This window comes from Desmodus rotundus, chromosome X (assembly GCF_022682495.2).
Source record: "Desmodus rotundus isolate HL8 chromosome X, HLdesRot8A.1, whole genome shotgun sequence".
Lineage (NCBI taxonomy): Eukaryota > Metazoa > Chordata > Mammalia > Chiroptera > Phyllostomidae > Desmodus > Desmodus rotundus.
The window spans coordinates 46,666,074-46,693,629 of record NC_071400.1 but is presented as its reverse complement, the minus strand read 5'-3'; the positions used below and the strand labels follow the sequence as shown (position 1 = coordinate 46,693,629).

The 27,556-nt window shown below is 39.6% G+C and overlaps 1 protein-coding gene, 1 non-coding gene and 1 pseudogene across 3 annotated transcripts in view; 2 read left to right on the top strand and 1 right to left on the bottom strand.

The window, feature by feature from the left end:
* The window catches only part of COL4A5 (collagen type IV alpha 5 chain), a 324,804-nt gene that overhangs the window by 93,074 nt on the left and 204,174 nt on the right, over positions 1-27,556 (bottom strand). For both annotated transcript variants that reach the window (XM_024551615.3, XM_053917134.1), the window contains 3 exons: positions 22,695-22,868; positions 22,287-22,370; positions 1,083-1,175 (listed from right to left, as the gene is read on the bottom strand). In XM_024551615.3, the coding sequence (XP_024407383.2) occupies positions 1,083-1,175; positions 22,287-22,370; positions 22,695-22,868 (351 nt within the window). The remainder of the gene's footprint in view (positions 1-1,082; positions 1,176-22,286; positions 22,371-22,694; positions 22,869-27,556) is intronic.
* LOC112296899 (U4 spliceosomal RNA) lies at positions 7,251-7,386 on the top strand. Its single transcript, XR_011650811.1, has one exon. It is a non-coding gene; the product is annotated as a U4 spliceosomal RNA (small nuclear RNA).
* On the top strand, positions 26,155-27,157 carry LOC112296852 (leukocyte immunoglobulin-like receptor subfamily A member 5; annotated as a pseudogene).

Here is a 27,556-nt window from a genome sequence, read left to right as displayed (position 1 = left end):
ACACACACAGTAATGTGAGCTTTGAAGTTGAATCCCTGACAAAGTATACAAAAATAAGCAAGTGAGGAAGTCCAGTTTTAAAATAAGAACCCCATTCAACCCCATTAAAGGGTCACATTTTTGTTTTCTGATTTTATGCTCTCAAAACAAAGAAATTGTCCTTCCTTTTATGTAAATCGAACATTTCATGTTACATACGATATTGTAGTCTCAGGTATTTCCAACCCCAAATCCTCTCAAGAGCTCACAGCTACCAAGTACTGTGTACAGAGCTCCTTCGACTATCACAAGGACAAAGTCTGAATATTTTTCTTTGTTCTGACTTAAACAATTTTCCTAGATACTTACCAGTCTTTTCTTCGGTTTGCCACTCCCTAACATTGGGTTTATGGGAAATGTTTCGTACTCAACCACTGGAGGAAATATTACTAAAGCAGTCATTCTCCAAATGGGTCCCTAAAAGAGTTGCATCAGCATCACCTGAGTACTGGTTAAAGATGATAGTTCTTGGCCCCTCACTCCAGATCTACCAAATCAGAACATTTGGGGGTAAGACCCAGAAATCTGGACTTTAACAAGCCTTCCAGGTAATTCTGATGCATTCCCAAGTTTAAGAACCACTAGACTGGAGTTATAAGGCTAGATTATTAAATTCCGGTGGCAGCTATAAGACTTGCTCAAAATCTATTTCCAATTGCTAAATGAATTGTTTTCCTTGGAAGACACACTAGACAGAAAGATAAGTGATCTGGTGTCTATTCTAAGCCCTAACACAGATTTAAAGTGTGATTTCAAGATATTATAGTATTGAGGTATCCCAAGAGACAGCTGAGTAAGACTTGTGGGTCAGATGGATATCAAATTTGGTTTCAATTGGTTAGAAATTGCTGGTAGCTTCAGAAATTAGAAACAAGAGCATAACTTATTTCATAACATAAATGTTACACAGGCATTTCATATTTATTTATTAATATGAGTGATTACTTATAAAATAAGAAACTGGCATTACTCTAAAGCTGCAAGCTCACTAAAAGCTAGCCAAGGATTAGTTTAAAAGTTTGCCCTGGGGCAAGATGGTTTACCTGGAGGACCTGGAAGACCTGGCAAACCAGGTTGACCTGGAGGCCCTGAAATACCAGCTCCAATACAGTTGAAGCAGGTGTCACCTTTGTCACCTAGAGAAAACCATATGAAAAAAAATTTACTCATCTACCTTGTTTAGATAGGTTCTAAAGAAGTTAGCACTAATGTACAACATTCCCACCGAACACTGTAGATACAGAAGTCTACATCTCAAATCAATCTATTTGATAAATATTTATTGAGTGCCAACTGTGTGCCAAGCATTGTTCTAGGTGTTTGTGACACACTGATAAACAAATCAGAGAAAAATCCATGTCTTCATGGTACTCACAACACAGCAGGGGAAAAGGATAATAAAAAATAAAGGTAACAAATCATAAATTATTTATATATATGTATGTGAGGTCTGTCTGGAAAAAGTCCAGCCATTGTTAATAAAACAAGAATAGTTTGTGCAACATCAATGTAACCTGGCAGCCAAGGAGAATGGACTGGAATGTGCCTGTATGAACAATGACGACTTTACTATACTAGTCAGTGGGGGTGGTTGACACTGTTGAGTAAGCATGTGTGGCTGTCACATTTGAAATGACTGAGTGAAAACAGCAACAAATCTGCATCAAATTTTACATTAACTTTGAACATTTCTCCACGGAAACTGTTCGAATGATTCAGAAGGCCAAGCAATGGGCAGCTGGTGATTCGCAACTTCAACATGACAGTGTGCCCGCTCTCATGCAGAGTTTTTTGCAAAACATCGAATCACGCAGGTGACTCAGACCCCTACAGCCCACATTTGGTGCTCTGTGACTTCCGGCTTTTCCCAAAACTAAAATCACCTTTGAAAGGGAAGAGATTTCAGACCGTTGATGAGATTCAGGAAAATACAACAGGGCAGCTGAGGCGATTGGGAAAACCGTGTGAGGTCCCAAGGTGCCTACTTTGAAGGGGACTGAGATGTCATTGTTCTATGTACAATGTTTCTTGTACCTTGTCTCTTCTATAAATGTCTCTGTTTTTCATTTTACATGGCTGGATACCTTCTGGACAGACCCCTTATATCAAAAGTATTATATTTATAGGGAAAATATAGAGCTGAATAACAGGACCGGATATAGGATATACTGGGGATGGTTGGCAGGTTTCAATTTTATATAGGGTGGTCAGGATAGATCTCATTGAGAAGATAATGCAAAATAAAAATATTAAAGGATGTAGAACATATACAACAAGTATAGAGTATTTCAGGCAACAAGAATAACCATATTTGGCATATACAAGGAACATCAGTGAGACTATATTGTTGGAGTAGAGTGAGAAAGGGGAACCAGGAAAGACAGTTAACAGGTTGTAACTAGTGGTGTATCATAAAACATTACATAGACCTCCCTAAATGCTGTGGCTTTTACTGTGAGTGAAATAAGAATCTAATGGATTTAAAAAGAAAAGCAGCATGATATACCTTAAGTTTTAAAAAGAATGAGTCTGGCTTGGTGAAGATGGTGATGAGGTAGGTGGGAGAGGAGCCCAGTTCTCCCTGTGCCCAGCTGGAACACCAAGCCAATCTTCTGAGGAACAGAGTGAACAGCCAGTGGAATCCCAGCTTATATGAAGTTTGGAGGCAAAAAATTGCAGAGGATGTTGAAAAACAGGTGGTGAGGAGAGTGTGCTGGGACAGTAAGGTCCCTGGGATCTGCGCCAGGACCAAGGTTGCTGTGCCCCTGGCCTGGCATGTGCCGCAGGATACCTGGAGGAAAGTTAGATCTCCAGCTCCCTCCCCTTCCAGAGCAGGGAGGGCAGCCTGGGCACCAGAAGGGACCTGGATCCTGGAAGTCCCTGGGGGGAATAGAGATAAAGTGGGAGACACACAGAGACAGTACACATTCGCTGGGACTGTGGATGCTGGCATCAGAGAAGTTGGGGTGCTGGGCAACACCTGGAAAAGGGAGGAGCTGCGCCATGTCAGACCCTGACTCGCATAATCTCCAGACTGGTTGGAAAGTTGGGCTGTGTGAAAAGCCTTGGGCTTGTTGCGAACTGCGGGCAGCTGCTTTGTAAGGAACTCTCCAGCAGCTGCTGGCATGCCCTGCGGGATATTTCAGATGCCGGAGCCCAGAGTGAGCGGCTGAGGGGAACCGTGAGCCCCGCTTATCTCGGGCTCCATGACTGAGATTGACTCACGCTGTGAGGAACTGAGTGGCTGATTTGAGCCTGGCAGCTCACAGAAGACCTGGGCTGGAGGCCTGGAAACTGTGAATATTGAGACCCAGACGTGGTCCCCATCCTCTCAGAACCAAAGGAAACTTGAACAGACACGTCTCTGAGGAGGACATACAGAGAGTCCAGAGACATATGAAAAGATGCTCAGTATCGCTAGCTATCAGAGAGATGCAAATTAAAACCACAATGAGATACCACCTCACACTGTTGAGTATGGCCATCATAAACAAATCAACAAACAAGTGTTGGAGACATTGTGGAGAAAAGGGAACCCTAGTGCACTGTTGGTGGGATTGCAGACTTGTGCAATTACTATGGAAAACAGTATGGAATTTCCTCAGAAAACTAAAAATGGATCTGCCTTTTGACCCAGCAATTCCACTGCTAGGATTATATCCTAAGAACCCTGAAACACCAATCCAAAAGAACCTAGGCACTCCAATGTTCATAGCAGCACAATTTACAATAGCCAAGTGCCAGAAGCAACCTAGGTGCCTATCAGTAAATGAATGGATCAAAAAAGTATGGTACATTTACACAATGGAATTCTACGCAGCAGAAAGAAAGAAGGAGCTCCTACCCTTTGCGACAGCATGGATGGAACTGGAAAGCATTATGCTAAGCAAAATAAGCCAGGCGGTGAAAGACAAATATCATATGATCTCACCTTTAACAGAAACCTAATCAACAAAAACAAACAAGCAAACAAAATATAAACAAAGACACTGAAATTGAGAAAAGGCTGTCAGTGACCAGAGGGGAGAGGGGAGGGAATTTCAGGGGAAAAGGGTTGAAGGGTTTGTAGGAACAATTATAAAGGACACATGTACAATAACAGGGGGTGGGGTGGGGTGGTGGAAATGGGAGGGAGGTGGGGAGGGCTGGGGGTTAGGCTGGGGTGGGGGGAAAAGGCAGAGAACTATACCTGAATAACAATAAAATTAGAGGAAAAAACAACAAAACAAACAAAAACAACAACAACAAAAGAACCAAAGGAAGACAGTAAAGCGAATCCTAGCCACCCTCTTCCTGTGGAATTTAGGAAGACCAACAGAAATCGCTGAACAGGTTTAAAGTCAACAGGAGACTTATTATTATCTTTTTTTCCTCTTTGGCTCCTCTCTCTCTTTTTTTTACTTTTTTTTTTCTGCCACCGAGTGGGACAATTAGACATGGAGTTACAAATGGTCCAGATATAGATCAAAAGGGGAAGCACAAGGCTAACCCCCAAAACTGAGACACTGAGACAAATGTCACTTTGCTATCCCACAGACCTGGCATTTTATTGTGTATTTGTATTATCTCATCATTATTTTTACCACTTTTATTTTATTAGTATTTTTTAATTTCTCTTCCTTATGTTTACTTTTCCTCGCTGTGTTTCCCTGTTTAATTGCATTGTTTGACTGGTTTTCCTTATTCTCTCTTCATTGTACTTTAATTTTCCTTCTTTCACTTGACCTGTGTTCCAAAAACACAGAACCTTCGATCAGGTACTTTCTATTGTAGTTATCCAAATCATATATTCTTGTCATATTATTGTTGTTCCAGTACTATTGTAAATAATTGTTATTCCATACAACTGTACATACTACACAGCAACCCTCCATGATCTTGGACCATTTCACTTTAATCCTGGCCATTATTATTGTGGTTAACTCTATTCTCTCTCACACTACACCTACTTTCTTTTCTTTAATCTCACTATATCTCATCATCTAACCTTGCACAAGCACTCTATTTTCTAGATTCAGCTCACAATCATCCTCCCCTCCAACAGGAGTTTTATCTTTCACCTTTTATAGAAAGTGGCTAGTTGGGTGAAATATGACCGTTAACACTATACATATCCAAAGAGTCTCCTATCACTTCCCTACTTGCTGGTACATTAAATCCCATAACACTCTCCTGCTGTCTTAATCCATTTTGCCCACCCCCTAACACTGATCACATACAAGAATAGGTGGGACCTGCGTACATCAGTACACCTGTTGGAGGAAAAACCCACCAACAAAAGGACCACCAAAAGGTAAAATCACAAGTACAACAACAGAGCCCACACAAACAGAAGAAAGGGCAAACCTATAGCATCCAGACAAGAAGGTTGGAGACCACACCAGTATAACTCAAAGAATTCATAACAAAGAAGTTCACCCGACAAAGACAGCAAGCAAACCAAAACATCAGGAAGGGCAGAAACAAACAAAAAGAGTGCACTAAAATCAGGACACAAAAAACCCCCCATGAAATCAAAACAAATGGAAGACTCCCCCCTAAAAGAGCTAAACAAAATGGAGGTAACCAAGCAGTCAGATACAGAATTCAAACTAATGGTTATAAGGATGCTCAAGGAACTCACAGAAAACTACAAGGAACTGAAAGAGAACTACATCAGCATGAGAAAAGAAATAGAATCTATAAACAGAAACCAAGAAGAAATGAACAATAAAATCTCAAATAAAAAACACATTAGAAGGAATTACAAGCAGGCTGGATGAAACAGAGGATCAAATCAGCCAGTTGGAGGACCAGATAGAAAAAAACACCCAGAGAGAGCAAGAAAAGAAAAAGAGACTCAGAAAGAATGAAGAGGTGGTAAGTGAGCTTCAAGACAACATGAAACAACAATATCCGTATAATAGGGATACCAGAATGAGAAGAAGAAGATGAAGGGATAGAAAACTTGTTTGAAAGAGTAATGATGGAAAACTTCCCTAATTTGATGAGAGAAAAAGTCACTAAAATTCAGGAAACACAGTGAGTCCCAATCAAGACGAACCTAAATAGACTCACTTCAACACATATCATAATTAAAATGGCAAAATTCCAAGACAAAGAGAGAGTCTTAAAAGCAGCAAGAGAGAAACAGGAAGTAACATACAAGGGAGCCCCAATAAGGCTAGCAGCTGACTTCTCAATGGAAAGGCACCAGCCAGAAGAGAATAGCAAGAAATATTCCAAGTATCAAAAGCCAGAGGACTGCAACCAAGATTACTCTACCCAGCAAGGCTTTCAATCAAGATGTAAAGCCAAAAAAGGAGCTTCCCAGACAAAACAAGTCTAAAAGAATACAACTCCACCAAACCAGATCTGCAACAGATGCTAAATGGACTACTTTAAGGAAAGGAAGGAAGAGAGAGAGAGACAGAGAGAGAGAGAGAGAGACAGACAGACAGACAGAGAGAGAGAGAGAGAGAGAGGGGAACACAGGTACAAAACAATGGCATTGAATAAGTATCTATCAATAACACCCTTAAATATAAAGACAGTAAATACTCAAATCAAAAGACATAGAAGAGCTGAATAGATAAGAAAGCATGACCCACACATATGCTGCCTACTAGAGACGCACCTCAGAACAAAAGACCTACACAGACTGAAAGTGAAGGGCTGGAAACAAATACTCCAAGCAAACGGACAGGGGAAAAAAAAAAGCTAAGGGGAAAAAAAAAACCCTCATATCAGACAAAATAGACTTCAAAAAAAGGGCCATAAAAAGACATGCAGAAGGTCACTTCAGAATACTAAAGTGAAGAATCCATTAAGATGACATAAACATTGTAAATACATATGCACCCCATATAGGATTACCCAAATACATAAAGAAAATGTTGGAGGAATTAAACAAAGCCATTTATAGCAACACAATTATAGTAGGGGATTTCAACACCCAACGGTCAAAAATGGATAGAACCTCCCAACAAAATATCAACCAAGATATTGTGGCATTGATCAATGTCCTAGATGACAGAGACTTAACTGATATATACAGAGCCTTACATCACAAAAAAGCAAAATACACATTCTTTACAAATGTACATGGAACATTTTCAAAGATAGACTATGTTAGGTCACAAAACAAGCCTCAAACAAATTCAAGAAAATCGAAACCATACAAAGTGCTTTTATCTTTTCTTTTTAAATTAAAAAAAAATTATTTCATTGTTAGCTTTGCACAGTGGCAGTATCGTAGCCAATGAGGTTTATCTCAGGTGCAGTTATTACTAATTGAAAACTTTTCCTAAAAATTAATTTATTGTTGTTCAATTACAGTTGTCTGCATTTTCTCCCCATGCCTCCATCCCACCCCAGCCAAACCCACTTCCTTCCTTTGCTTCCACCATCCCCCTTGGTTTTGTCCATGTGTTCTTTATAGTAGACCCTAAAAACCCTTCTACCCACTGTCCCCTCCCCACTCCCCCCTGACCATTGTTAGATTGTTCTTAACTTCAATGTCTCTGGTTATATTTTGTTTGCTTTTTTCTTCTGTTGATTATGTTCCAGTTAAAGGTGAGATCATATGGTATTTGTCCCTTACTGCCTTGCTTATTTCACTTAGCATAATGCTCTCCAGTTCTATCCACGCTGTTGCAAAGGGCATAAGCTCATTCTTTCTCTCTGCTGCTACTGTGTAAATATACAATAGTTTTTTGATCCACTCATTTGCTGATGGGCACTTAGGCTGCTTCCAGCTCTTGGCTATTGTAAATTTTGCTATGAACATTGGGGTGCATAGGTTCTTTTGGATTGGTGTTTCAGGGCTTTTAGGGTATAATAGCTGCAGTGGAATTGCTGTCTTAAAAGGCAGTACCATTTTTAGTTTTCTGAGGACATTCCATACTGTTTTCCACAGTGGCCGTACCAGTCTGCATTCCCACCAACATTACACTAGGGTTCCCTTTTCTCTGCATCCTCTGCAACACTTATTTCTTTATATTGGCCACTCTGACTGGTGTGAGAAGGTACCTAATTGTGGTTTTAATTTGCATCTCTCCAACAGCTAGTGATGCTGAGCATCTTTTCATATGTCTCTGGGCCCTATGTATGTCTTCCTTGGAGAAGTGTCTGTTCAAGTCCTTTGCCCATTTTTTAATTGGGTTGTTTGTCTTCCTGGAGTGGAGTCGTGTGAATTCTTTATATATTTTGGAGATCAGGCCCTTGTCTGAGGTATCATTGGCAATTATGTTTTCAAATGCTGTTGGTTCTCTTTGTATTTTAATGCTGTTTTCTTTAGCCATGCAGATGCTTTTTATTTTGATGAGGTCCCGTTTGTTTATTCTTTCCTTTATGTCCCTTGCTTTAGGGTACATGTATGTGAGGATGTTGCTCTGTGGAATGTCTGAGATTTTCCTGCTAATGTTTTCCTCTAGAACTTTTATAGTGTTACAACTTTTATTTAAGTCTTTTAATCACCTTGAATTTATTTTTGTGCATGGAGTAAGTTGGTGATTGAGTTTCATTTTTTTGCACGTAGCTGTCCAAATCTCCCAGCACCATTTGTTGAAGAGGCTATTTTTGCTCTATTTTATGCTCCTGCCACCTTTGTCAAATATTAATTGACCATAGAGACTTGGGTTTCTTTCTGGGCTCTCTGTTCTGTTCCATTGCTCTATGTGGCTGTTTTCATGCCAGTATCAGGCTGTTTTGATTACAGTGGCCTGGTAGCACTGTTTGACATCATGTATTGTGATCACTCTTGCTTTGTTCTTTTTTTGTCAAAATCGCTGCAGCTATTTGGGGTCGTTTATGGTTCCATATGAATTTCTGAAATGTTTGTTCTATATCTGTGAAATGTGTCATGGGTACTCTAATAGGGATTGCATTGAATTTATAAATTGCTTTGGGTAGTATGGCCATTTTCATGATGTTAATTCTTCCAATCCATGAGCATGGTACATGCTTCCATTTGTTTGTGTCTTCCTTACTTTCTTTCTCCATTGTTGTTCAGTTTTCTGAGTACAGGTCTTTCACCTCCTTGGTTAGGTTTATTCCTAGGTACTTTATTTTTCTTATGGCTATTTCAAATGGGAGTTTTTCCCCTGATTTCTGTTTCTGATGTTTCATCGTTGGTATACAGGAATGCCTTTGATTTCTGAATATTGACTTTGCCTCCAGCTGTTTTGCCAAATCCATTTATTAGGTCAAGTAGTTTTTTGGTGAAGTCTATAGGATTTTCTATGTACATTATCATGTCAGAGGCAAACAATGACTGTTTCCTTTCCTCCTTTCCAATTTGGATGCCTTTTGTTTCTTTTTCTTGTCTGATTGCTGTGGCTAGGACTTCCAATACTATGTCGAATAGGAGTGGTGAGAGAGGGCATTCTTGACTTGTTACTGATCTTAGTGGGAAACTTCTAAGTTTTTGTCCATTGAGTATGATGTTGACTGTAGGTATCTCATATATGGCTTTCATTATGTTGAGGAATGCTTCCTGTATTCCCACTTTGCTGAGTGTTTTTATCATAAATGAGTCCTGTACCTTGTCAAATGCTTTTTCTGCATCTATTGATATGATCATGTGATTTTTGTCTTTGCAGTTATTGAAGTGATGTATTATGTTTATTGATTTGCGAATATTGTACCATCCTTGCATCCCTGGGATGAATCCCACTTGGTCATGTTGTATGATCTTATTAATGTACTGCTGGATGCGGTTTGCCAATATTTTGTTGAGGATTTTAGCATCTATGTTCATCAGCAATATTGCCCTGAAGTTTTCTTTCTTTGTTGTGTCTTTATTGGGTTTTGGGATTAGGATGATGTTGGCTTCATGAAAAGAGGTGGGACTCTTCCATCTTCTTCATTTTTTAAAAATAATCTGTGGAGGATGGGGGTTAGCTCTCCATTAAATGCTGTGTAGAATTCTCCTGTGAAACCATCTGGTCCAGGGCTTTTGAGTGTTGGAAGCTTTTTGATTCCTGTTTCAATTTCATCAGGTGCTATTGGTGTGTTTACGTTTTCTGCTTCTTCTTCATTGAGTTTTGGAAGGTTATATTTTTCCAGAAATTTGTCCGTTTTACCTAGGGTTTCACATTTCTTGGCATATATTCTTCATAGTACTTTCTTACAATCCTTTGTATTTCAGTGGTATGAGTTGTAGTGTCTCCTCTTTCATTTCTGATTGTATTTATTTGGATCCTCTCTTTTTTTTCTTGACAAACCTGCTTAAAGGGTTGTTGATTTTATCTTTTCAGAGAAACTGCTCCGGGATTCATTGATCCTTACAATTGTGCTTTTAGACTGTAGGTCATTTAATTCTCCTGTGATATTGGATATTTCCTTCCTTGTGTTTACTCTGGGTAGTCTTTGTTTTTGTTCCTTGAGTTCTTGTAGGTGTAGGGTTAGGTTGTTTATTAGAAATGTTTCTATTCTTTTAGGTATGCCTGTATCACTATGAACTTCCCTGTCTGGACTGCCTTTGCTGTGTCCCATAGGTTTAGAACTGCTGTGAGTTCATTTTCTTTTCTTTCCAGAAACTTTTTGATTTCTTCCTTAATATCATTCTTGACCCATTCATTGTTTAATAGCATGCAATTAACTCTCCATGATTTTGAGTGTTTTGGGTTTTTTTCCTTTATGTTTGTTTCTACTTTCAGTCCCTTGTGTTCAGAGAAAATGCTTGGTATGATTTCAAATTTCCCGAACTTGTTGAGGACTGTTTTGTGTTCTATCATGTGGTCTATCTTTGAAAATATTCCATGTGCATTTGAAAAGAATGTGTATTTTGCTTCTTTGGGATGAGAGGCTCTATATATGTCAGTTAAGACCATTTCATCTAGGGCATCGTTCAATGCCACCATATCTTTGTTGACATTTTGTTTGAAAGATCTGTCCATCTTTGACAGTGAGGTGTTAAAATCCCCTACTATAATTCTGTTGCTGTCAATATATTTCTTGAAGTCCTCCAAGGTTTTCTTTATGTATTTGGGTGCTCTTATGTTGGGTGCATATGTATTTACAATGTTTATGTCTTCTTGGTGGATTCTTCCCTTGAGTATTATGAAGTGACCTCCAGCGTCTATCTTTATGGCCCTCATTTTGAAGTATTTCTACCCTGGCTTTCCTTTTTCCCTATCCATTGGCTTGGAAAATTTTTCTCCAACCCTTCATTTTCAGTCTGTGTAGGTCTTTTGCTCTGAGATGGGTCTCTTGTAGGCTGCATATGTGAGGGTCATGCTCTCTTATCCATTCTGTTATTCTATGTCTTTTGACTGAAGCATTTAATCCATTTACATTTAAGGTTATTATTGATAGGTACTTATTCATTGGCATTTTTTGTACCTGTGTTCCTCCCTCTGTCTCTCGCCCCCACTTCCTTCCTTTCCTTATAGCAGTACAGTTAGCATCTCTTGTAGAGCTGGTTTGGTGGAGTTGTATTCTTTAGACTTGTTTTGTCTGCGAAGCTCCTTATTTGGCCTTCTATCTTGATTGATAGCCTTGCTGGATAAGTTAGTCTTGGTTGCAGGCCTCTGGTTCTCATTAGTTGGAATATTTTTTTGCCATTCTTTTCTATTTTGGAGCATTTCCATTGAGAAGTCAGCTGCTAGCCTTATTGGGGCTCCCTTGTATGTTACTTCCTGTTTCTCCCTTGCTGCCTTTAAGATTCTCTCTTTGTCTTGGAATTTTGCCACTTTAATTATGATGTGTCTGAAGTGGGCCTCTTTGGGTTCCTCTTGATTGGGGTTCTGTGTGTTTCCTGAATTTGTGTGACTTTTCGTCTCATTAAATTAGGTAAATTTTACATCATTACTTTTTCAAGTAGGTTTTCTATCCCTTGCTCATCTTCTCCTCCTGGTATTCTTAGTTTAGGGATATTATTAGGTTTCAGGTTGTCCTGCATTTCGCTTAACCCCTCTTGCTTCTTTCTGAACCTCTTTTCCTTTTCTTGCTCATTCTTGGTGTTTTTTTCTATGTTGTCCTACAGTTCACCGATCCGGTCCTGTGGTCATCTAGCCTGCTTTAAATTCCTTTCACTGTGTTCTTCAGTTCAGAAATTGTATTCTTCACTTTCTCTTGGCCCTTGTTGATAGTTTCTATTTCCTTTTTCATGTTGATATTGTTCGCAGTGAGTTCACTGTAGTTTTCCTGTAGGTTTTGGTAATTTTCTGTATGTTCAGTAAGCTTCTTTAAAAGCAGTGCTTTGAACTCAATATCTGATAGTTGACTGCCTCTTTTTCATTTAGCATTGTTTCTGAGACTTTCTCCTTTCCTTTCATTTGGGGGTTGTTTTTTTGTCTTCCCACTGTTTTTGAGACTCTTCCTGTTAGCCTCTGCCTCTTAAGTTGCTCTGGTCTGCCCCCCCTCCCGGATTTATGGTGTTAACTTCTGAGGTAGAATACCTGTGAGATTCAGTGGTACAGTCTCCTTGATCTTCTCAGTTTACTGATCTTGGGCTTTGGTGTATGTTGTCTCTGTGTATGTCTTTGTTTTTTGGTTGTTGTTGGGTCTGTCTTTGGTGGGTCCTTCCCACCAGCTGGTTAACTGGGTGTCAGTCTGTCCCCCACCTCTTGTCTTCTGTTGTGCAGGTGTGGGCAGGTTGTGTTGGAGCTGGTTTTTCCACGTGTACAAGATTTGGAGGCACTTCTCTCGCTCTTGTTCAGTTGTTTGTTCTGAATAATTTCTTCACTATTTACTTGTATTTTCAGATAGGTCCTGGGTTGAGTTACTGTGAGTTCCACTTCCTCCTTTATCTTCTTCTGTTCTTAGCTGTTGGTGGTTCCTTTCTTGGTGGGTTTCCTCTTTCCGGAGGTATCCTGGTGTTCACAGGTTCTACCTACTCTTTTTTGTGATAGTTTGGAGGGGGAAGGCAAAATGGTTTAAGACAGCAAGAATGTATTCTATGACATTTAAAGTACCAGCCCATAGGGAAGAGATAGGAGCTCCTTTGGATATGTATAGTGTTAACCATGATAATTCACTCACCTAGCCACTTTGTAGAAAGGGTGGAAAGAAGATAAGACTCTTGTTGTGTGTGTGTGTGTGGGGGGAGATTGTGAGTTGGATCTAGAAAGCTGTGATCTTGTGGGAAGTCAGATTATGAGGTAGAATGAGAGTAAAGGGTAAAAATAGGTGTAATATGTGAGAGAACAGAGTTTGCCACACAAGTAATAAAGTTCAGGAAACAATGAAGTTGTCAGATCTGGGAGGGATTCTGTGTAGTATTTACAGATGTATGGAACAGCAAGTATTTACAATAGTAATGGAGTAACAATCATATGACAGAATCTATGTGATCTGGATAACTAGAGTAGGGAGTATAGGTCCTAGAGTAGTGTGCTAATGGAACACAAGTGAAGTGAAAGGCAGTTAATTAACAATACACTGTGAAAGAGAGAACAAGGGGAAACCAGTCAAACAATGCAAATTAACCAGTCAAGCAAAGAAGGCTAAACAGAAAGAAGAGATAGAAAAATACTAATAAAATGAGTGATGTAAGAATAATAAAAAATTTATAATACAAATATACAATAACTTCCATGTTCTCTGGAGTAGCAAAGTGAAAATTGTTGCACAGTCTCAGCTGTTGGGATGCCCCCTCTTTAAGTCCAACTCTAGTCTTTTCACAGTTCAGGTTTTATTTTCTCACTTGTGGGAATTAAAAAAAATAAGAAGGAAGGAAGAAGAGATATAAAGGGAAAGAGAGAAGGAATAGAACAAGAAAGAAGGAAAGAGAGGAAGAAGGTGTTAAAAGAAAACAAAATAAACACAATAATAATAATAAAGAGTTACTTAAAAAAAATAAATAAAAGACTCCTGCTGCCTTGAAAATGGCCAAGCCAGTTTTGCTAGCCTATTTGGCTACAGCAGATTCAGGGGGCTCAGTTTAGCTGTTCTCCATTCCCAACCAGCACTCGGCCAGCCTGCAGCCCAGCTCTCCAGCATCTCCTGGTTCCACAGGTTCAGGCAGGCACGCTCCTTGGGGTATGGGTGCACTTTTACCGGTGTCTCAGATGTGGTCTCAGGTCTCCTGGAGGTGTGCACTCTCCCAGATGCCTCAGATTTGTGCCCGGACGCCCTCCTATGTGCACACTCTACCCGGTGCTTTGGATTTGGGCTCCATGCCCCCCACACCCCCACAGGAGTGCTGAGCGGCCAGGTGGAGAAGAGGCTGGAGCTGCTGCTGCAGGAATATTCCCCAAACTGCCCACGAGTATCTCTCTCTCTTTTTTTTTTTCCCCACTTTTTCTTTTTTAGAAAATCTTCCTGCTCAACCCTGCCTCTCCATATAGGCAAGGGGCTGTTCTCTCATACAGCCTAGCCCTGCAGCTAGACCGGGGATGTCTGGGTCAGGGCCGGACACAGCCCAACTCTCAACTCCCCTAAGCCGCTGCACAGTCTCTGTGAGTTTACCACTTCATCCTTATTCCCCTCCCTGCTACTTCAAGCAACCAGGCTTCTCTTGGTGCTGCTCAAACCCTGTTTGGTAGGAGAGGGAGCTATTAACCTGGCTCTTTCCCAGGAGCCCTGGGGCAGGACCAGCAGGTGCGGGCCTGTGGCTGTAGTCGCCCTGATCCCCGTGCTGGTCCCAGGGAACTTTTTTCCTGAAGCAATCCCCTTACCTTCTGTTTTCTCAGTGTCCTCTATACTTTTTGGTCTCCTATCTTTATAAATGATGGGGTACTGTTGGCTGTTCGCTTTGTTCCTCCATAGATCGGCTAGGTGTTTCACCCATGTGCAGGGGGAAGTGGACTCAGCTCCCACCTATCTCGCTGCCATCTTCCCACCTCAAGGGTTTTTTTCTGACCATAATGGACTCTAACTAGAAACCAACCCAAAGGAAAAATCTCAAAAACACTCTAACTCATGGAGATTGTATACCATGTTATTAAACAATGAATGGGTGAAGAATGAGATTAGGGAAGAAATCAAAATTTTCTGGAAACAAATGAAAATGAACTCACAACCACCCAAAACTTATGGGACACAGTGAAGGCAGTCCTGAGAGGGAAGTTCATAGAGATACAGGCCTATCTAAAAAAATAGAAATATTTCAAAAAAACACACTAACCCTACCCCTAGGAGAACCTGAAGAACAACAACAAGGACAGCCCAGAGCAAGTAGAAGGAACGAAACAACTTAGATTAGAACAGAATTAAATGACAGAGAGACTAAAAGCACAATTCCAAGCATCAATAAATCCAGGAGCTGGATGTTTAAAGAGATAAACAAAATCAATAAGCCTTTATGCAGCCTCATGAAGTAAAAAAGAGAGAGGACTCAAATAAACACAATCAGAAATGAAATAGGAGAGATTACTACTGATACCACAGAAATACAAAGGAGTGTAAGACATTACAATGCAGAACTATATGCCAAGAAATTTGAAAATGTAGGTGAAACACAGAAATTTCTAGAAAAATATAATCTTCCAAATCTTAAGGAAGAAGAAGGAGAAAGCCTGAACAGACCAATAACAGCTGATGAAATTGAAGCAATAATCAAAAAACTCCCCAAACCCAAAAGCCCTGGACCAGATGGTTTCACAGGAGATTTCTACAAAGAATTTAAGGAATAGCTAACCCCTATCCTTCAAAGACTATTCCAAAACCTCCAATAATATGAAAGACTCCCAAATTCTTTTCATGAAGCCAGCATCATCCTAATCCCAAAACCCAATAAAGACACAACAAAGAAAGAAAACTACAGGCCAATATTGCTGATGAACATAGACGGTAAAATCCTCAACAAAATATTGGCAAAACAGTATCGAACAGTACATTAAAAAGATCATACAACATGACCAAGTGGGATTCATCCCAGAGATGCAAGGATGGTACAATATTTGCAAATCAATAGACATAATACATCACATCAACAACAGCAAAGACAAAAATCACATGATCATATCAATACATGGTGAAAAAGCATTTGATAAGGTACAGGAGCCATTTGTGATAAAAACAGTCAGCAAAGTGGGAATGAGGGAGCATTCCTCAACATAATAAAGGCCATATAGGTGAGACCTAAAGCCAACATCATACTCAAAGGGCAAAAACTAAAAATTTTCCCACTAAGATCAGGAACAAGACAAGCATGTCCACTTTTACCACCTGTATTCAACATAGTATTGGAAGTCCTAGCCACAGAGATCAGACAAGAAAAAGAAATAAAGGGCCTCCAAATTGGAAAGGGGGAAACGAAACAGTCATCGTTTGCCTGTGACATGATAGTGTACATAGAAAATCCTATAGACTCCACCAAAAAACTACTTGACCTAATAAATGAATTTGGCAAAACAGCAGGATACAAAGTCAATATCCTGAAATCAAAGGCGTTTTTGTATACAACAATGAAACATCAGAAGCAGAAATGAGGGAAAAAATCTCATTTGAAATAGCAATAAGAAAAATAAATTACCTAGGAATAAACCTAACCAGGGAGGTAAAAGACCTGTACTCAGAAAACTATACAACACTGAAGAAAGAAATTAAGGAAGACACAAACAAATGGAAACATATACTGTATTAATGGATCAGAAGAATTAACATCATCAAAATGTCCGTACTACCCAAAGCAATTTATAGATTCAACGCAATCCTTATTAAAGTACCAATGGCATATTTCACATATATAGAACAAACACTGCAAAAATTTATATGGAACCATAAATGACTACGAATAGCTGCAGCAACTTCAGAAAAAAGAGCAATGTAGGAGGGATCACTATGCCTGATATCAAACTGTATTACAAGGCCACTGTAATCAGCCTGGTATTGGCATAAGAATAGCACACAGACCAATGAACTGGACAAAGAGCCCAGAGATAAACTGAAGTCTCTATGGTCAATTAATATTTGACAAAAGAGGGGGAAGCATAAAGTGGAGTAAAAATAGCCTCTTCAACAAATGGTGTTAGGATATCTGGACAGCTACATGGAAAAAGATGAAACTCAAGCACCAACTTACACCATACGTAAAAATAAATTCAAGGTGGATAAAAGATTTAAATATAAGTTGTGACGCCATTAAAGTCTTAGAGGAGAACATAGGCAGGAAAATCCCCGATATTCCATGCAGCAATATTTTCACTGATATGTCTCCTAAAGCAAGGGACATAAAGGAAAGAATAAACAAATGGGACTCCATCCAATTTTAAAGCTTCTTCATGGGTAAAGAAAATAGCATTAAGATGAAAAGAGAACCAACCACATGGCAATAGTATTTGCCAATGATACCTCAGACAAGAGTTTATTCTCCAAAATACACCAAGAACTCACTCGACTCCACTCTGAGAAGGCAAGCAACCCAATTAAAACATGGGCCAGGACTTGAACTGACAGTTCTCCAAGGACGACATACAGAGGGTGAGAGACATATGAAAACATGCTCAGCATCACTAGCCATCACAGAGATGAATATTAAAACAACAATGAGATACCACTTCATACAGGCCAGAATGGCCACCACAAACAAAGCAACAAACAACAAGTGTTGGAGAGCTTGTGGAGAAAAGGGAACCCTAGTGCATTGTTGGTGGGATTGCAGACTGGAGCAACAAGTATGAAAAACAGTATGGAATTTCCTCAGAAAACTAAAAATGGAATTGCCTTTTGACCTGGCAATTCCACTGCTGGGATTATACCCTAAGAACCCTGAAACACAATCCAAAAGAACCTGTGCACCCCAATGTTCATAGCAGCCCAATTTACAATAGCCAAGTACTGGAAGCAACCTAAGTGCCCATCAGTAAATGAGTGGATCAAAAAACTATGGTACATTTACACAATGGAATACTATGCAGCAGAAAGAAAGAAGGAGCTCCTACCCTTCCTGACAGCATGGATGGAACTGGAGAGCATTATTCTAAGTGAAGTAAGCCAGAAGGTAAAAGACAAACACCATATTATCTCAGCATTAACAGGAACCTAATTGACAAAACGAACAAGTAAAAGTATAGCCAAAGACATTGAAATTGAGACCATGCTGACAGTGACCAGAGAGGAGAGGGGAAAGGATAATGGGGGAAAAGCGTGACAGGTTTACAGGAACAAAGGGCACATGGACAATAACAAGGGTGGTGGAAACAGGGGAGGGAGGTGGGGATGGCTGTTGTTGTGGGGAGGGGTGGGGAAATGGCAGACAACTGTACATAAACAACAATTAATAATGTTAAAAAATAGTAAAAAATAAAAAGAATGATTCTGTCTGCTATGTTAAGAATAGAATATAAGTGCAAGGAATGGAAACAGGGTCACCATTTAAGTAGCTACTGCTGCAGTGGTATAGGAAAGATGACAGCTCATTCTACAGTGACAGCAGTGAAGATGATGAGAAACAGATTCGGAACATATTTTAAAGTAATATCAATGAGAATTTCTCATGGATAACATAAAGAATACAAAGTAACAGGGAACCCTGCTTGGTGTGGCTCAGTGGATTGAGCACCAGCCTGTGAACCAAAGGGCTGTTACTTCAATTCCCAGTGAGAGCACATGCCTGAGTTTCAGGCCATGTCCTCAGTAGGGGGTGTGCGAGAGGCAACCACACATTGATGTTTTTCTCCCCATCTTCCTCCCTCCCTCCCTCCCTCTCAGTCTAAAAATAAATTTAAAAAATAAGAGGGAGATCAAGGATACCTTTAAAGTTTTTAGCCCAAAGAACCAGAAGGCTAGAGTGGCCTGTTTTTAAGTAAAATCACAAAGATGTTACTGGGAAAATTATGAGGGAGGCGGTAGTAAAGACAATGATGTGAAGTTCAAAATGTTAAGTAGAGAATTGGATACACTAATCTAGGGTAAAAGGTCTATATCTGGACAGGAAACATAAATTTGGAAGTCACTGGCAAGTAGATATTATTTTAAAATATTTTAACTTAATGAATGAGTTTAGAAGAGAACAGAAGAGAAAAAAAGATGAAACTCTGAAATATTCTAAATTTAAAAGTTGGGTAGATAATTCTAAAAGTGCATATGAAAATACAAGTAAGCCAAGAGTTACTATAAAGCTATAGTAATTTGGACAGTTTGGCATTGATGTAAGGAGAAAAAGTAGAACACTGGAACAAAATACAGAGGTAAAAAATAGACTCACACAATGTATTGTCATAAGATTTACAACAAAAGTAGTGATACAATTCAGTGTAAATGGTCATTTGTACAATGGTATTAAATCAATTGGATATACATATGGGAAAAACATGGACTTTGAGCCCTGGTTCCAACTATACACAAAAATCAGAACACCAAAGATCAAAACACAAAAGCAAACTGGTACGAGTTCTTGGGGAAAAAAACCAACAAAATATTTGTCATCCTTGGGGTAAGCGGATATTCTTAAATAGGAATTAAACACTACTAACAATAAAAGAGGACATTAATCATTGGATTTCTTCTAATTAATAGCTTCTATTCAAGAAAAGACATGAGTACAAAAGCAAGTCACAGAATGGAAGAAGATAGTTGTGATGTATGTATGTGTAAATATATATATATATATATATATATATATATATATATTTACATGGAGATATATATATATATCTATCACAACCCAATTAAAAATAGGATAAAGGTACTTTACAAAGAGAATATACAAACTATAAGGAAAGAAGCTCAGCATCAATAAGTCATCAGGGAACTGTGACCTAAAACCACTTTGGAAAATGGTTTAGTGGTATCTATATAAACAAAACTGATGCTTACCTATAACCCAGCAATTCTATTCCCAGGTGTGTGTGTATATATATATATATATATATATATATATATATATATATATATAACAGAAATGAATGCTTATAACCTATAAAATGTACAAGAATGCCTATAGCAGCTTTATTCATAACAGACCCAAACCAAACATCTGTTAACATTAGAATGAATATTTAGATATATTTGTACAACGAAATACCAAAGAGCAGGGGGAAAAAAACTACTATTAACAAAAACATAAATATATCTCATACATATAATATTGACCAAAAAAGATACAAAAGAGCACATACTGTATAATTCCAATTATACAAAGTTCAAAATTAGGCAAACTAATGTATGATAGAGGGTAAAATCATGGTTATTTTTTAGAGTGCTAACTAGGGGGCACAAGACAGTCTTCTAGAGTCCTGGGAAATTTCTATATTTTGATTTAGATGGTAGTTACATGGGCGATTACATACAGAAATAGATAGTAGATATATAGGAGATATAAATTATATACTTCAAACAGACACACATATACACGCACTTACAGCAGATCCTCAAAAAATTTCAATTCATTCAATATCATTTCATTATAATGTTGATGAGATGCCATAGAAAATGAACTCTTGTTCATATGAAATAGCCTATGGTAAATTGGTTTCATTATAGATCGTTTCACTTAAAAGTCACAGATCCTATTGACAATGTGAATTGAGGACTTGCTATATAAATATATATTATGCCAGGTAGATATGAAGAAAAACAGGACATGCAATGTACTGAAAACCAAGTGAGAAAAGTCTTTAAAGAATGAAAATAAATCAAGTAAAAAAGGACTGAGAGTTGACATTTGGATTAGTAGGTTATAGGCTGTCGGTGACTTTGACAAAAGCAGCATCCATGGATTGGTGGTGGAGGGGAGTAAAATCCTGATTGGGGTATGTTTAATGAGCTTATACCCTTTGCAATGGCATGGATGGAACTGGAGAGCATTATGCTAAGTGAAATAAGTCAGGCAGTGAGGGACAAATACCATATGATCTCACCTTTAACTGGAACATAATCAACAGAAGAAAAAAGCAAACAAAATATAACCAGAGACATTGAAATTAAGAACATTGTAACAATAGCCGCAAGGGAGTGGGGAAGGGATAGTGGGGAGAGGGGTCTATAGGAGCTACTATAAAGGACACAAGGACAAAATCAAGGGGGAGGGTGGAGGTGGGGGAGGGAGGTGGGACTGGCTGGGGTGGGGTGGAGGGAAGGGGAGAAAATGCAGACAATTGTAACTGAATATAAATAAATAAATAAATAAATAAATAAAAGAGAAAATTAGAGGACAGTAACTAGAGACAGTGAGTAGAAATTTCTTGAGGAGTTTTGCTCTAAATGGGAGCAGAATAGAGCATTATTTGGCAGGGGAAGTGGGATTATGATAAGGTATTTTTTAGATTGGTGAAAGAGCATATATGAATGGTACTAGGAATGATTCAATAAAAGTGAAAAATTGCCCTGGCTGGTGTAGCTCAGTGGATTGAGCATGGGCTGTGAACCAAAGGGTCACCAGTTCAATTCCCAGTCAGGGCACATGCCTGGGTTGCAGGCCAGGTCCTCAGTATGGGCCATGTGAGAGGCAACCACACACTGATGTTTCTCTCCCTCTCTTTCTCCCTCCCTTCCCCTCTCTCTAAAAATAAATAATTAAAATAAAAAAGAAAATATTTATCTAAAAAAGTGAAAAATTGATGGTGTGAGAGATGCAAAGATTTCTGGAACAAAATTCTTGGGAAAACAAGAAGAAATGGAATCTACTGTACAAACAGAAGAATTGGCTTTGGGTAGGAGTATTAACAATAACAAGCAGGAAGAGAGAATATTGGGTACAGATGCAAGTAGGTGGGTAAATGTCGTGGTGGCTATCTGTGTAAGTTTTCTTGTTATTGCTTCAGTTGGTCAGTGAAGGAGGAAACAAACTCAGATTCTTAAAATGAGAATGGAAGAGGAGACGTTAAAAGTATAAAGAGAGAAGAGAAGCTGCAGGCTCAGAAGAGGTGGTATTTTGGACCCACCAATGCTATGTTTTTGTTGTAAATAAGAACAACAAAGTGAGTGGAGGGTAAAGGAGTCAAAGGTTTATGCATGGTATTGATTCCAATGATTGATGATGGAGTTTAAGCTCGGTTAAGAGTGAAGAAAAAAAAAAAAAAAGCCAAAACACTGACAGATGGTCAAAGTTGGTAGGTCTCATTGAGGTTGAAGTAATGTTGGAGTCACTTTATTAGAGTTAGTAGAGCTTAAAAAATGAGACAGTGGTCAGAAAATGGAACTCATGAAATCAAGGTTATGGAAGTGTGCACTACTGTAAAACAGATGGTCTTGGATGTGTCCATGGGAGTGAGTGGCTGAGGTGGAGGATATAGGGGATTTTGAGATGCTCTGAAAGAATGAATGGTGTTGGGAAAATTGGACAGCTACATGAAAAAAAAAGACCACCTTCTTACACTAAACACAAGAATAAATTCAAAATGGATGAAAGAACGAAGGACAAAATATGGGGATCAAACCTTTCATTCCTTGTTCTCCTTGGAGTCCTCTATCACCTGGAGATCCTGGAGGGCCTGGGGGGCCTGCTTCACATATCTCATCTCCTGAGATAAGAATAAAAAAGGAGAGCAAGTTAATTGTGAAATGTCCAGAAAACTAAATAAAAAAGAAGCCTGACAGGCTAGAAAAAAAGATCTCTTTTCAGCTACTTCTCTGCAGTAATAAATCTAACTATAAGCAAAAGGAAAATATTGGCAAGAATTTGAAAAGCAAATTTAAACATCAAAGAATCACCAAAAATCAAAGTAGCAGCTGCCATAGTATCTCAGATACCAGAAACACAAAGAATGATGCCAAATTTCAGTTAGATTCACTTATAAATGAAAACAAAATACAACAATATAATTTAGGAGAAAAGAATAGCTTACTAGGAGGGATGTGAGGACCTGGAGGTCCAGGAGGCCCTGGAAGGCCAGGAACCCCAGGCTTTCCATCAAGTCCAGGAGATCCAGGAAAGGAAATTCCAGGTGGACCTTCATCTCCTTTCTGTCCTCTTTCTCCAGGAAAGCCAGGGGGACCAGGAGGACCCATAACTGCAATCCCTAAGATAAAAAAAAAAAAAAAATTACCCATTGATTCTCATAGAAAGAGACAATTCATGGATCTGGCATTATTTTGCCTCCTGTCTTCAGAGGTATATTCTGCTGTTATGTGAGACATTATGGAAAACAAAAAGAAAAAAACCCCACCAATTTGAAATGATCAAAATGATATTTTAGCAATATTACTTTGGTTCTCAGTGAGAGAGTAAGTAATGAGAAGATCTTCCTTTAACGTGTAATGCCTGTTATGTTCTTATTGTTTTCTATGAGAATTAACATCTGAAAAAAGGACAAAAAGTTTCAAACACTATATGTACCAGTCTGAGTGTAGGAACGAATTAATTTAAAGTAGCTTTATTACCTTCAGAAATGTATAATAACACTCCATCCACTATTCTTTGACACTGAGATCTTTTAATCTCAGAAATACTATAAAGCCTTCAGCAAGACAAAAAGAAGCATTTCAAACTTTCCATGTGTCTGTTTCTGGACATCCTACCTATTTCTGTGCCACTAACACATTTTTTCATTATTACAACTTTACAATGTTTTAAGAACTGGTAAGGAAGATATACCCATTTTTGTTCTTTTTTTAAAAAAAACATCTTCACTATATTGATAAATTTACTCTTCTAAATGAATTGTATAATCAGCTTGTTAGTTTCATTGTAAAAAAAATCATTGGAATTTTGAATGAGATTAATTTGAGTTTAAAGATTAAATTTGGTAGAATCACCTGTTTATAATCACTGTTCTCACATTAAATAATAGTTAAGTATATCTCTCCATTTAATTATTCATTTTATATTATTTAATAATGTTTATCCAAAATTCTGCAAAGAGGCCTTATACATGTTTTGCTGCATTTATTTATTAGTTAATATACTACTATAGTAAATTTTACTGCTATTACTATTGTTAACTAGATTTTTTCTGTTATATGTTTAATTTTTGTATTGCTAGTATAGAATAAAGCAAATTATTTAAGTATGCAACCATATCTGGCCACCTTGTAAGTATTTAAGTTCTGGTAATTTGTGATTTGATTATTTTAGTCTTTCTGGGTAGATAATCATATGGTTTGTGGATAACCAACATCTTTTGTCCCATTCTTACACCTCTTTTCTCTTCCGGACTTAGTACAACTGGCTGTGATCATCAGTATAAGGACAAACAGTATTGGTGTTTATGAGTATCTTTATTTTTTTTACTTGAATGAGAATGCTCCTGATGTGGCACTACAAACTATGACATTTCCTGTACAGCCCTGCACTTCCTGTATGAAGTACACAGTTTCATCAAGTTAAGGTAGTTCCCTTTTAAACATTTTTTCTTTTAAAAATGAATGGACATTTAATGTTTTTGAATTTTTTCTCTGTATCTGTTCATCTATTCTCTTTTAATCTGTCATAGTCCATTACAGCAATGCTGAACCATCCCTGCAATCTTAGGTTAAATATTAGTTGGTCATAATATTATGCCATTTATTATAATATACTTCTGGATTGATTTGACAATATTTTATTTAGAACTGTTGCTTTTATGTTCATAAGGGAGATTGATTTATAGATATTTCTAGTGTCATCTCCTTGGTGCTTTGATATCAGTGTTATGCAATTAAATTTCCCTTAAAATTTTTCTGAAACAGTTATAAAATATGAGAATTATCTGCTAAAAATCTGGTAGAATTCATCGACAAATCTATACAAAACCAACCATGAAGGTTCAGACTTCTGGTCAAGGTGGTGGCATCGGCTGCTATGGCTTGCCCTTTATACAACCTCATCAAAATTACGACTAAAATATAGAACAATCATCATTAAGGTACATCAGAAATCTTCCTGAATGGAAGTCTGACAACTACAGTTAAAGAAACCATATCCATCCAGACTGGTAGGAGGGATGCAGTTGCAGAATGAGCTGGACCCACACTCACATGGATAAAAATTCGGGAGTTGGTATCTCGTGAGCAAGGAGTCCCAGCCCCACACCAGGCACCACAGCCCAGGATTCCAGTGCCAGGAAGGTAAGTCCCCACAAATTCTGGCTGCAAAACCCAGAGTGGATTGAGTCAGTGAAAGAAACTGGTGGAGCTCCAAGCAGTTCCCCTTAAAGAATCCACCCATAGACACACCTACTCAGACACACTCCCTCTGAGCTCCAGCACCAGGGTAGCAGCTCGAAAGGTACCAGTGGTATACAGGGAGAAAGTGAAGTGTCTGGCATCAAGATGAGCAGAGGCCATTGTCCCTTTGCTAAATCTTCCCCCCACAGAGTTGACAAGCTGGTGCCATATCTGAGATTCCATCTACCTGGCTAATACTGTTTGACCCACTTTGGAAATCCCCAGAGGCTCTGCCCCACCCAATTTATAGGCCCACCCAATCTGCTTTTACAGATGAATGCCTGGTCTTGGCTCCTAAATTCTATCAAACAAGCAACAGCTGGCTTCAGTGAGCCCTACTGGCAGCCTGATTAGATTCACAGCTTGGCTTAGCCTGTGAGTCTCTAAGCCCAACAGAAATAGTAACCATCTCTGATTGCTTTATAGCTCAGGCAGAGTGGTCTCCGGGCAAAACACAGGTGGGGGCTGACCTTGACCTGCACCACCTGGGAAACCCCAGGGCCAGCACACCAGTGGACAGCTACAGAACATGTCAGAGCACCACCACTCTGGCCCTGCATAGCTGATCTTCCACAGACAACGGATGTTGGTGGTCAGTGGTTATGGCCTGTCCTTGAAGCTGAATGGCCTGGGTAAATCCCTCCCATTGATCTACCAACAGCAACCAAGGCTCAACTACAAGAGGACAGTGTACTTAGCTTACACAAAAGGCACACCTAGAGTACCCAACACCCTTGGGTGATAGGGGAGACTGTGCTATTGGAGCCTACAGGACACCTACTAATTTAGGCCACACTGCCAAGAAATGGAGTCAAAACAGCTCTACCTAATACATAGAAACAAACACAGGGAGGCTGCCAAAATGAGGAGACAAAGAAACATGGCCCAAATTAAAGCATAGATCAAAACTCCAGAAAAAGAGCTAAACAAAATGGAGATAAGGAATCAATCAGATGTAGAGTTTAAAACACTGGTTATAAGGATGCTCAAGGAAAATAGTGAGGACCCTCAGCAGCATAAAAAATATCCAGTCAGACCCCAGAGCCATAAGCCCCAGGTGCTCCCCAGGTAACTGCAGTGCACCCTGTCTTCATCTTCTGGAGCCCAGGGCCCAGGGTCTCATCCACCTGTAGAACGGGAGCACTCAGAACAGAAAGCACAATGTCCATCCTCCCTGCTCTTCTCTGCCTTGGGCTGAGTCTGGGCCAGAAAACCAGTGTGCAGGCAGGGACTCTCCCCCAGACCCACCATCTGGGCTGAGCCAGGCTCTGTGACCCCCTGGAAGAATTCTGCGACCATCTGGTGTCAGGGGACCCTGCAGGCCCAGGAGTATTGTCTCTATAGAGAAGAAATGGATACACTCTTGCACAGACAGAAACCTCTGGAGCCCGGGGACAAGGCCAAGTTCTTCATGGAAGACTTTTATGCAGGGAGATATTATTGTAAATACCTCAGCCATCCTGGCTGGACAGAGCCCGATGACCCCCTGGAGCTGGTGGTAACAGGGGTCTACTGCCACAAACCTAGACTCTCAGCCCTGCCCAGCCCTGTCATGACCTCAGGAGGGAATGTGACCCTCCAGTGTGTCTCTGGACTATGATTTGACAGGTTCATTCTGACTAAGGAAGGAGAAGACAGGCTCTCCTGGACCCTGGACTCACAGCAACAGCCCAGTGGGCAGTTCCAGGCCCTGTTCCCTGTGGGCCCTGTGACACTCAGCCACAGGTGGACATTCAGATGCTATGGCCCCCAGATGTGGTCTCACCCCAGTGACCCCCTGGAGCTCCTGTTCTCAGAAGTCTCAGAGGATCAGCCCCTCCTCAATTCAGAGTCAGGCCCACAGAGTGGTCTCCAATGGTACTGGAATGGGCTGATTGTGGTCTTGGTAGCTCTCATCCTGCTGCTCTTCCTCCTCTTCTTCCTCTTCCTCCAACAGCAGCGTCAGAGCAAAGGCAGGATGTTGGATGCTGCCATGAAGGACCCAGAGCCTGGGGAGGGCATGGAGCTGGACCCTCAGGCTGCTGCATCTGCTGCCCCCCAGGATGTAACCTATGCCCAGCTGAACCACTTGGGCCTCAGACAGGAGACAAGTGAACCCCCTTCCTCCCTGTCAGAGGAACCCCCAGATGAGCCCAGTGTGTATGCTGCTCTGGCTGTGCACTAGCTCAGGAAGAACCCAGACCCCACACTCCAGGGAGGGGGCCTGCAGGGACCCCAGAAGGCACAGGAGCCACTCCCAATGACACTCAGCTAGTGACCCCAGCCAGCCTGGAAAACTGACATGGATCCCCAGTAGCTCTTGGGGCCCTCTGGGATCCTCTGATTCTATAGTCAATGATAACCAGTATCCCCACATTTTGGAAATAAAGCAAACAGACTTCTCCATAAAAAGAAAATATCCAGTCAGAAATGAGGGATACACTAATTGAAATAAAGATAAATTTATAACGAAGTAACTACAGAGTCATGAAGCTGAGAATCAAATCAATGATTTGGAACATAAGGAACCAAAAAACAACCAATCAGAACAACAAGAAAAAAAATAATCCAAAATATGAGAATA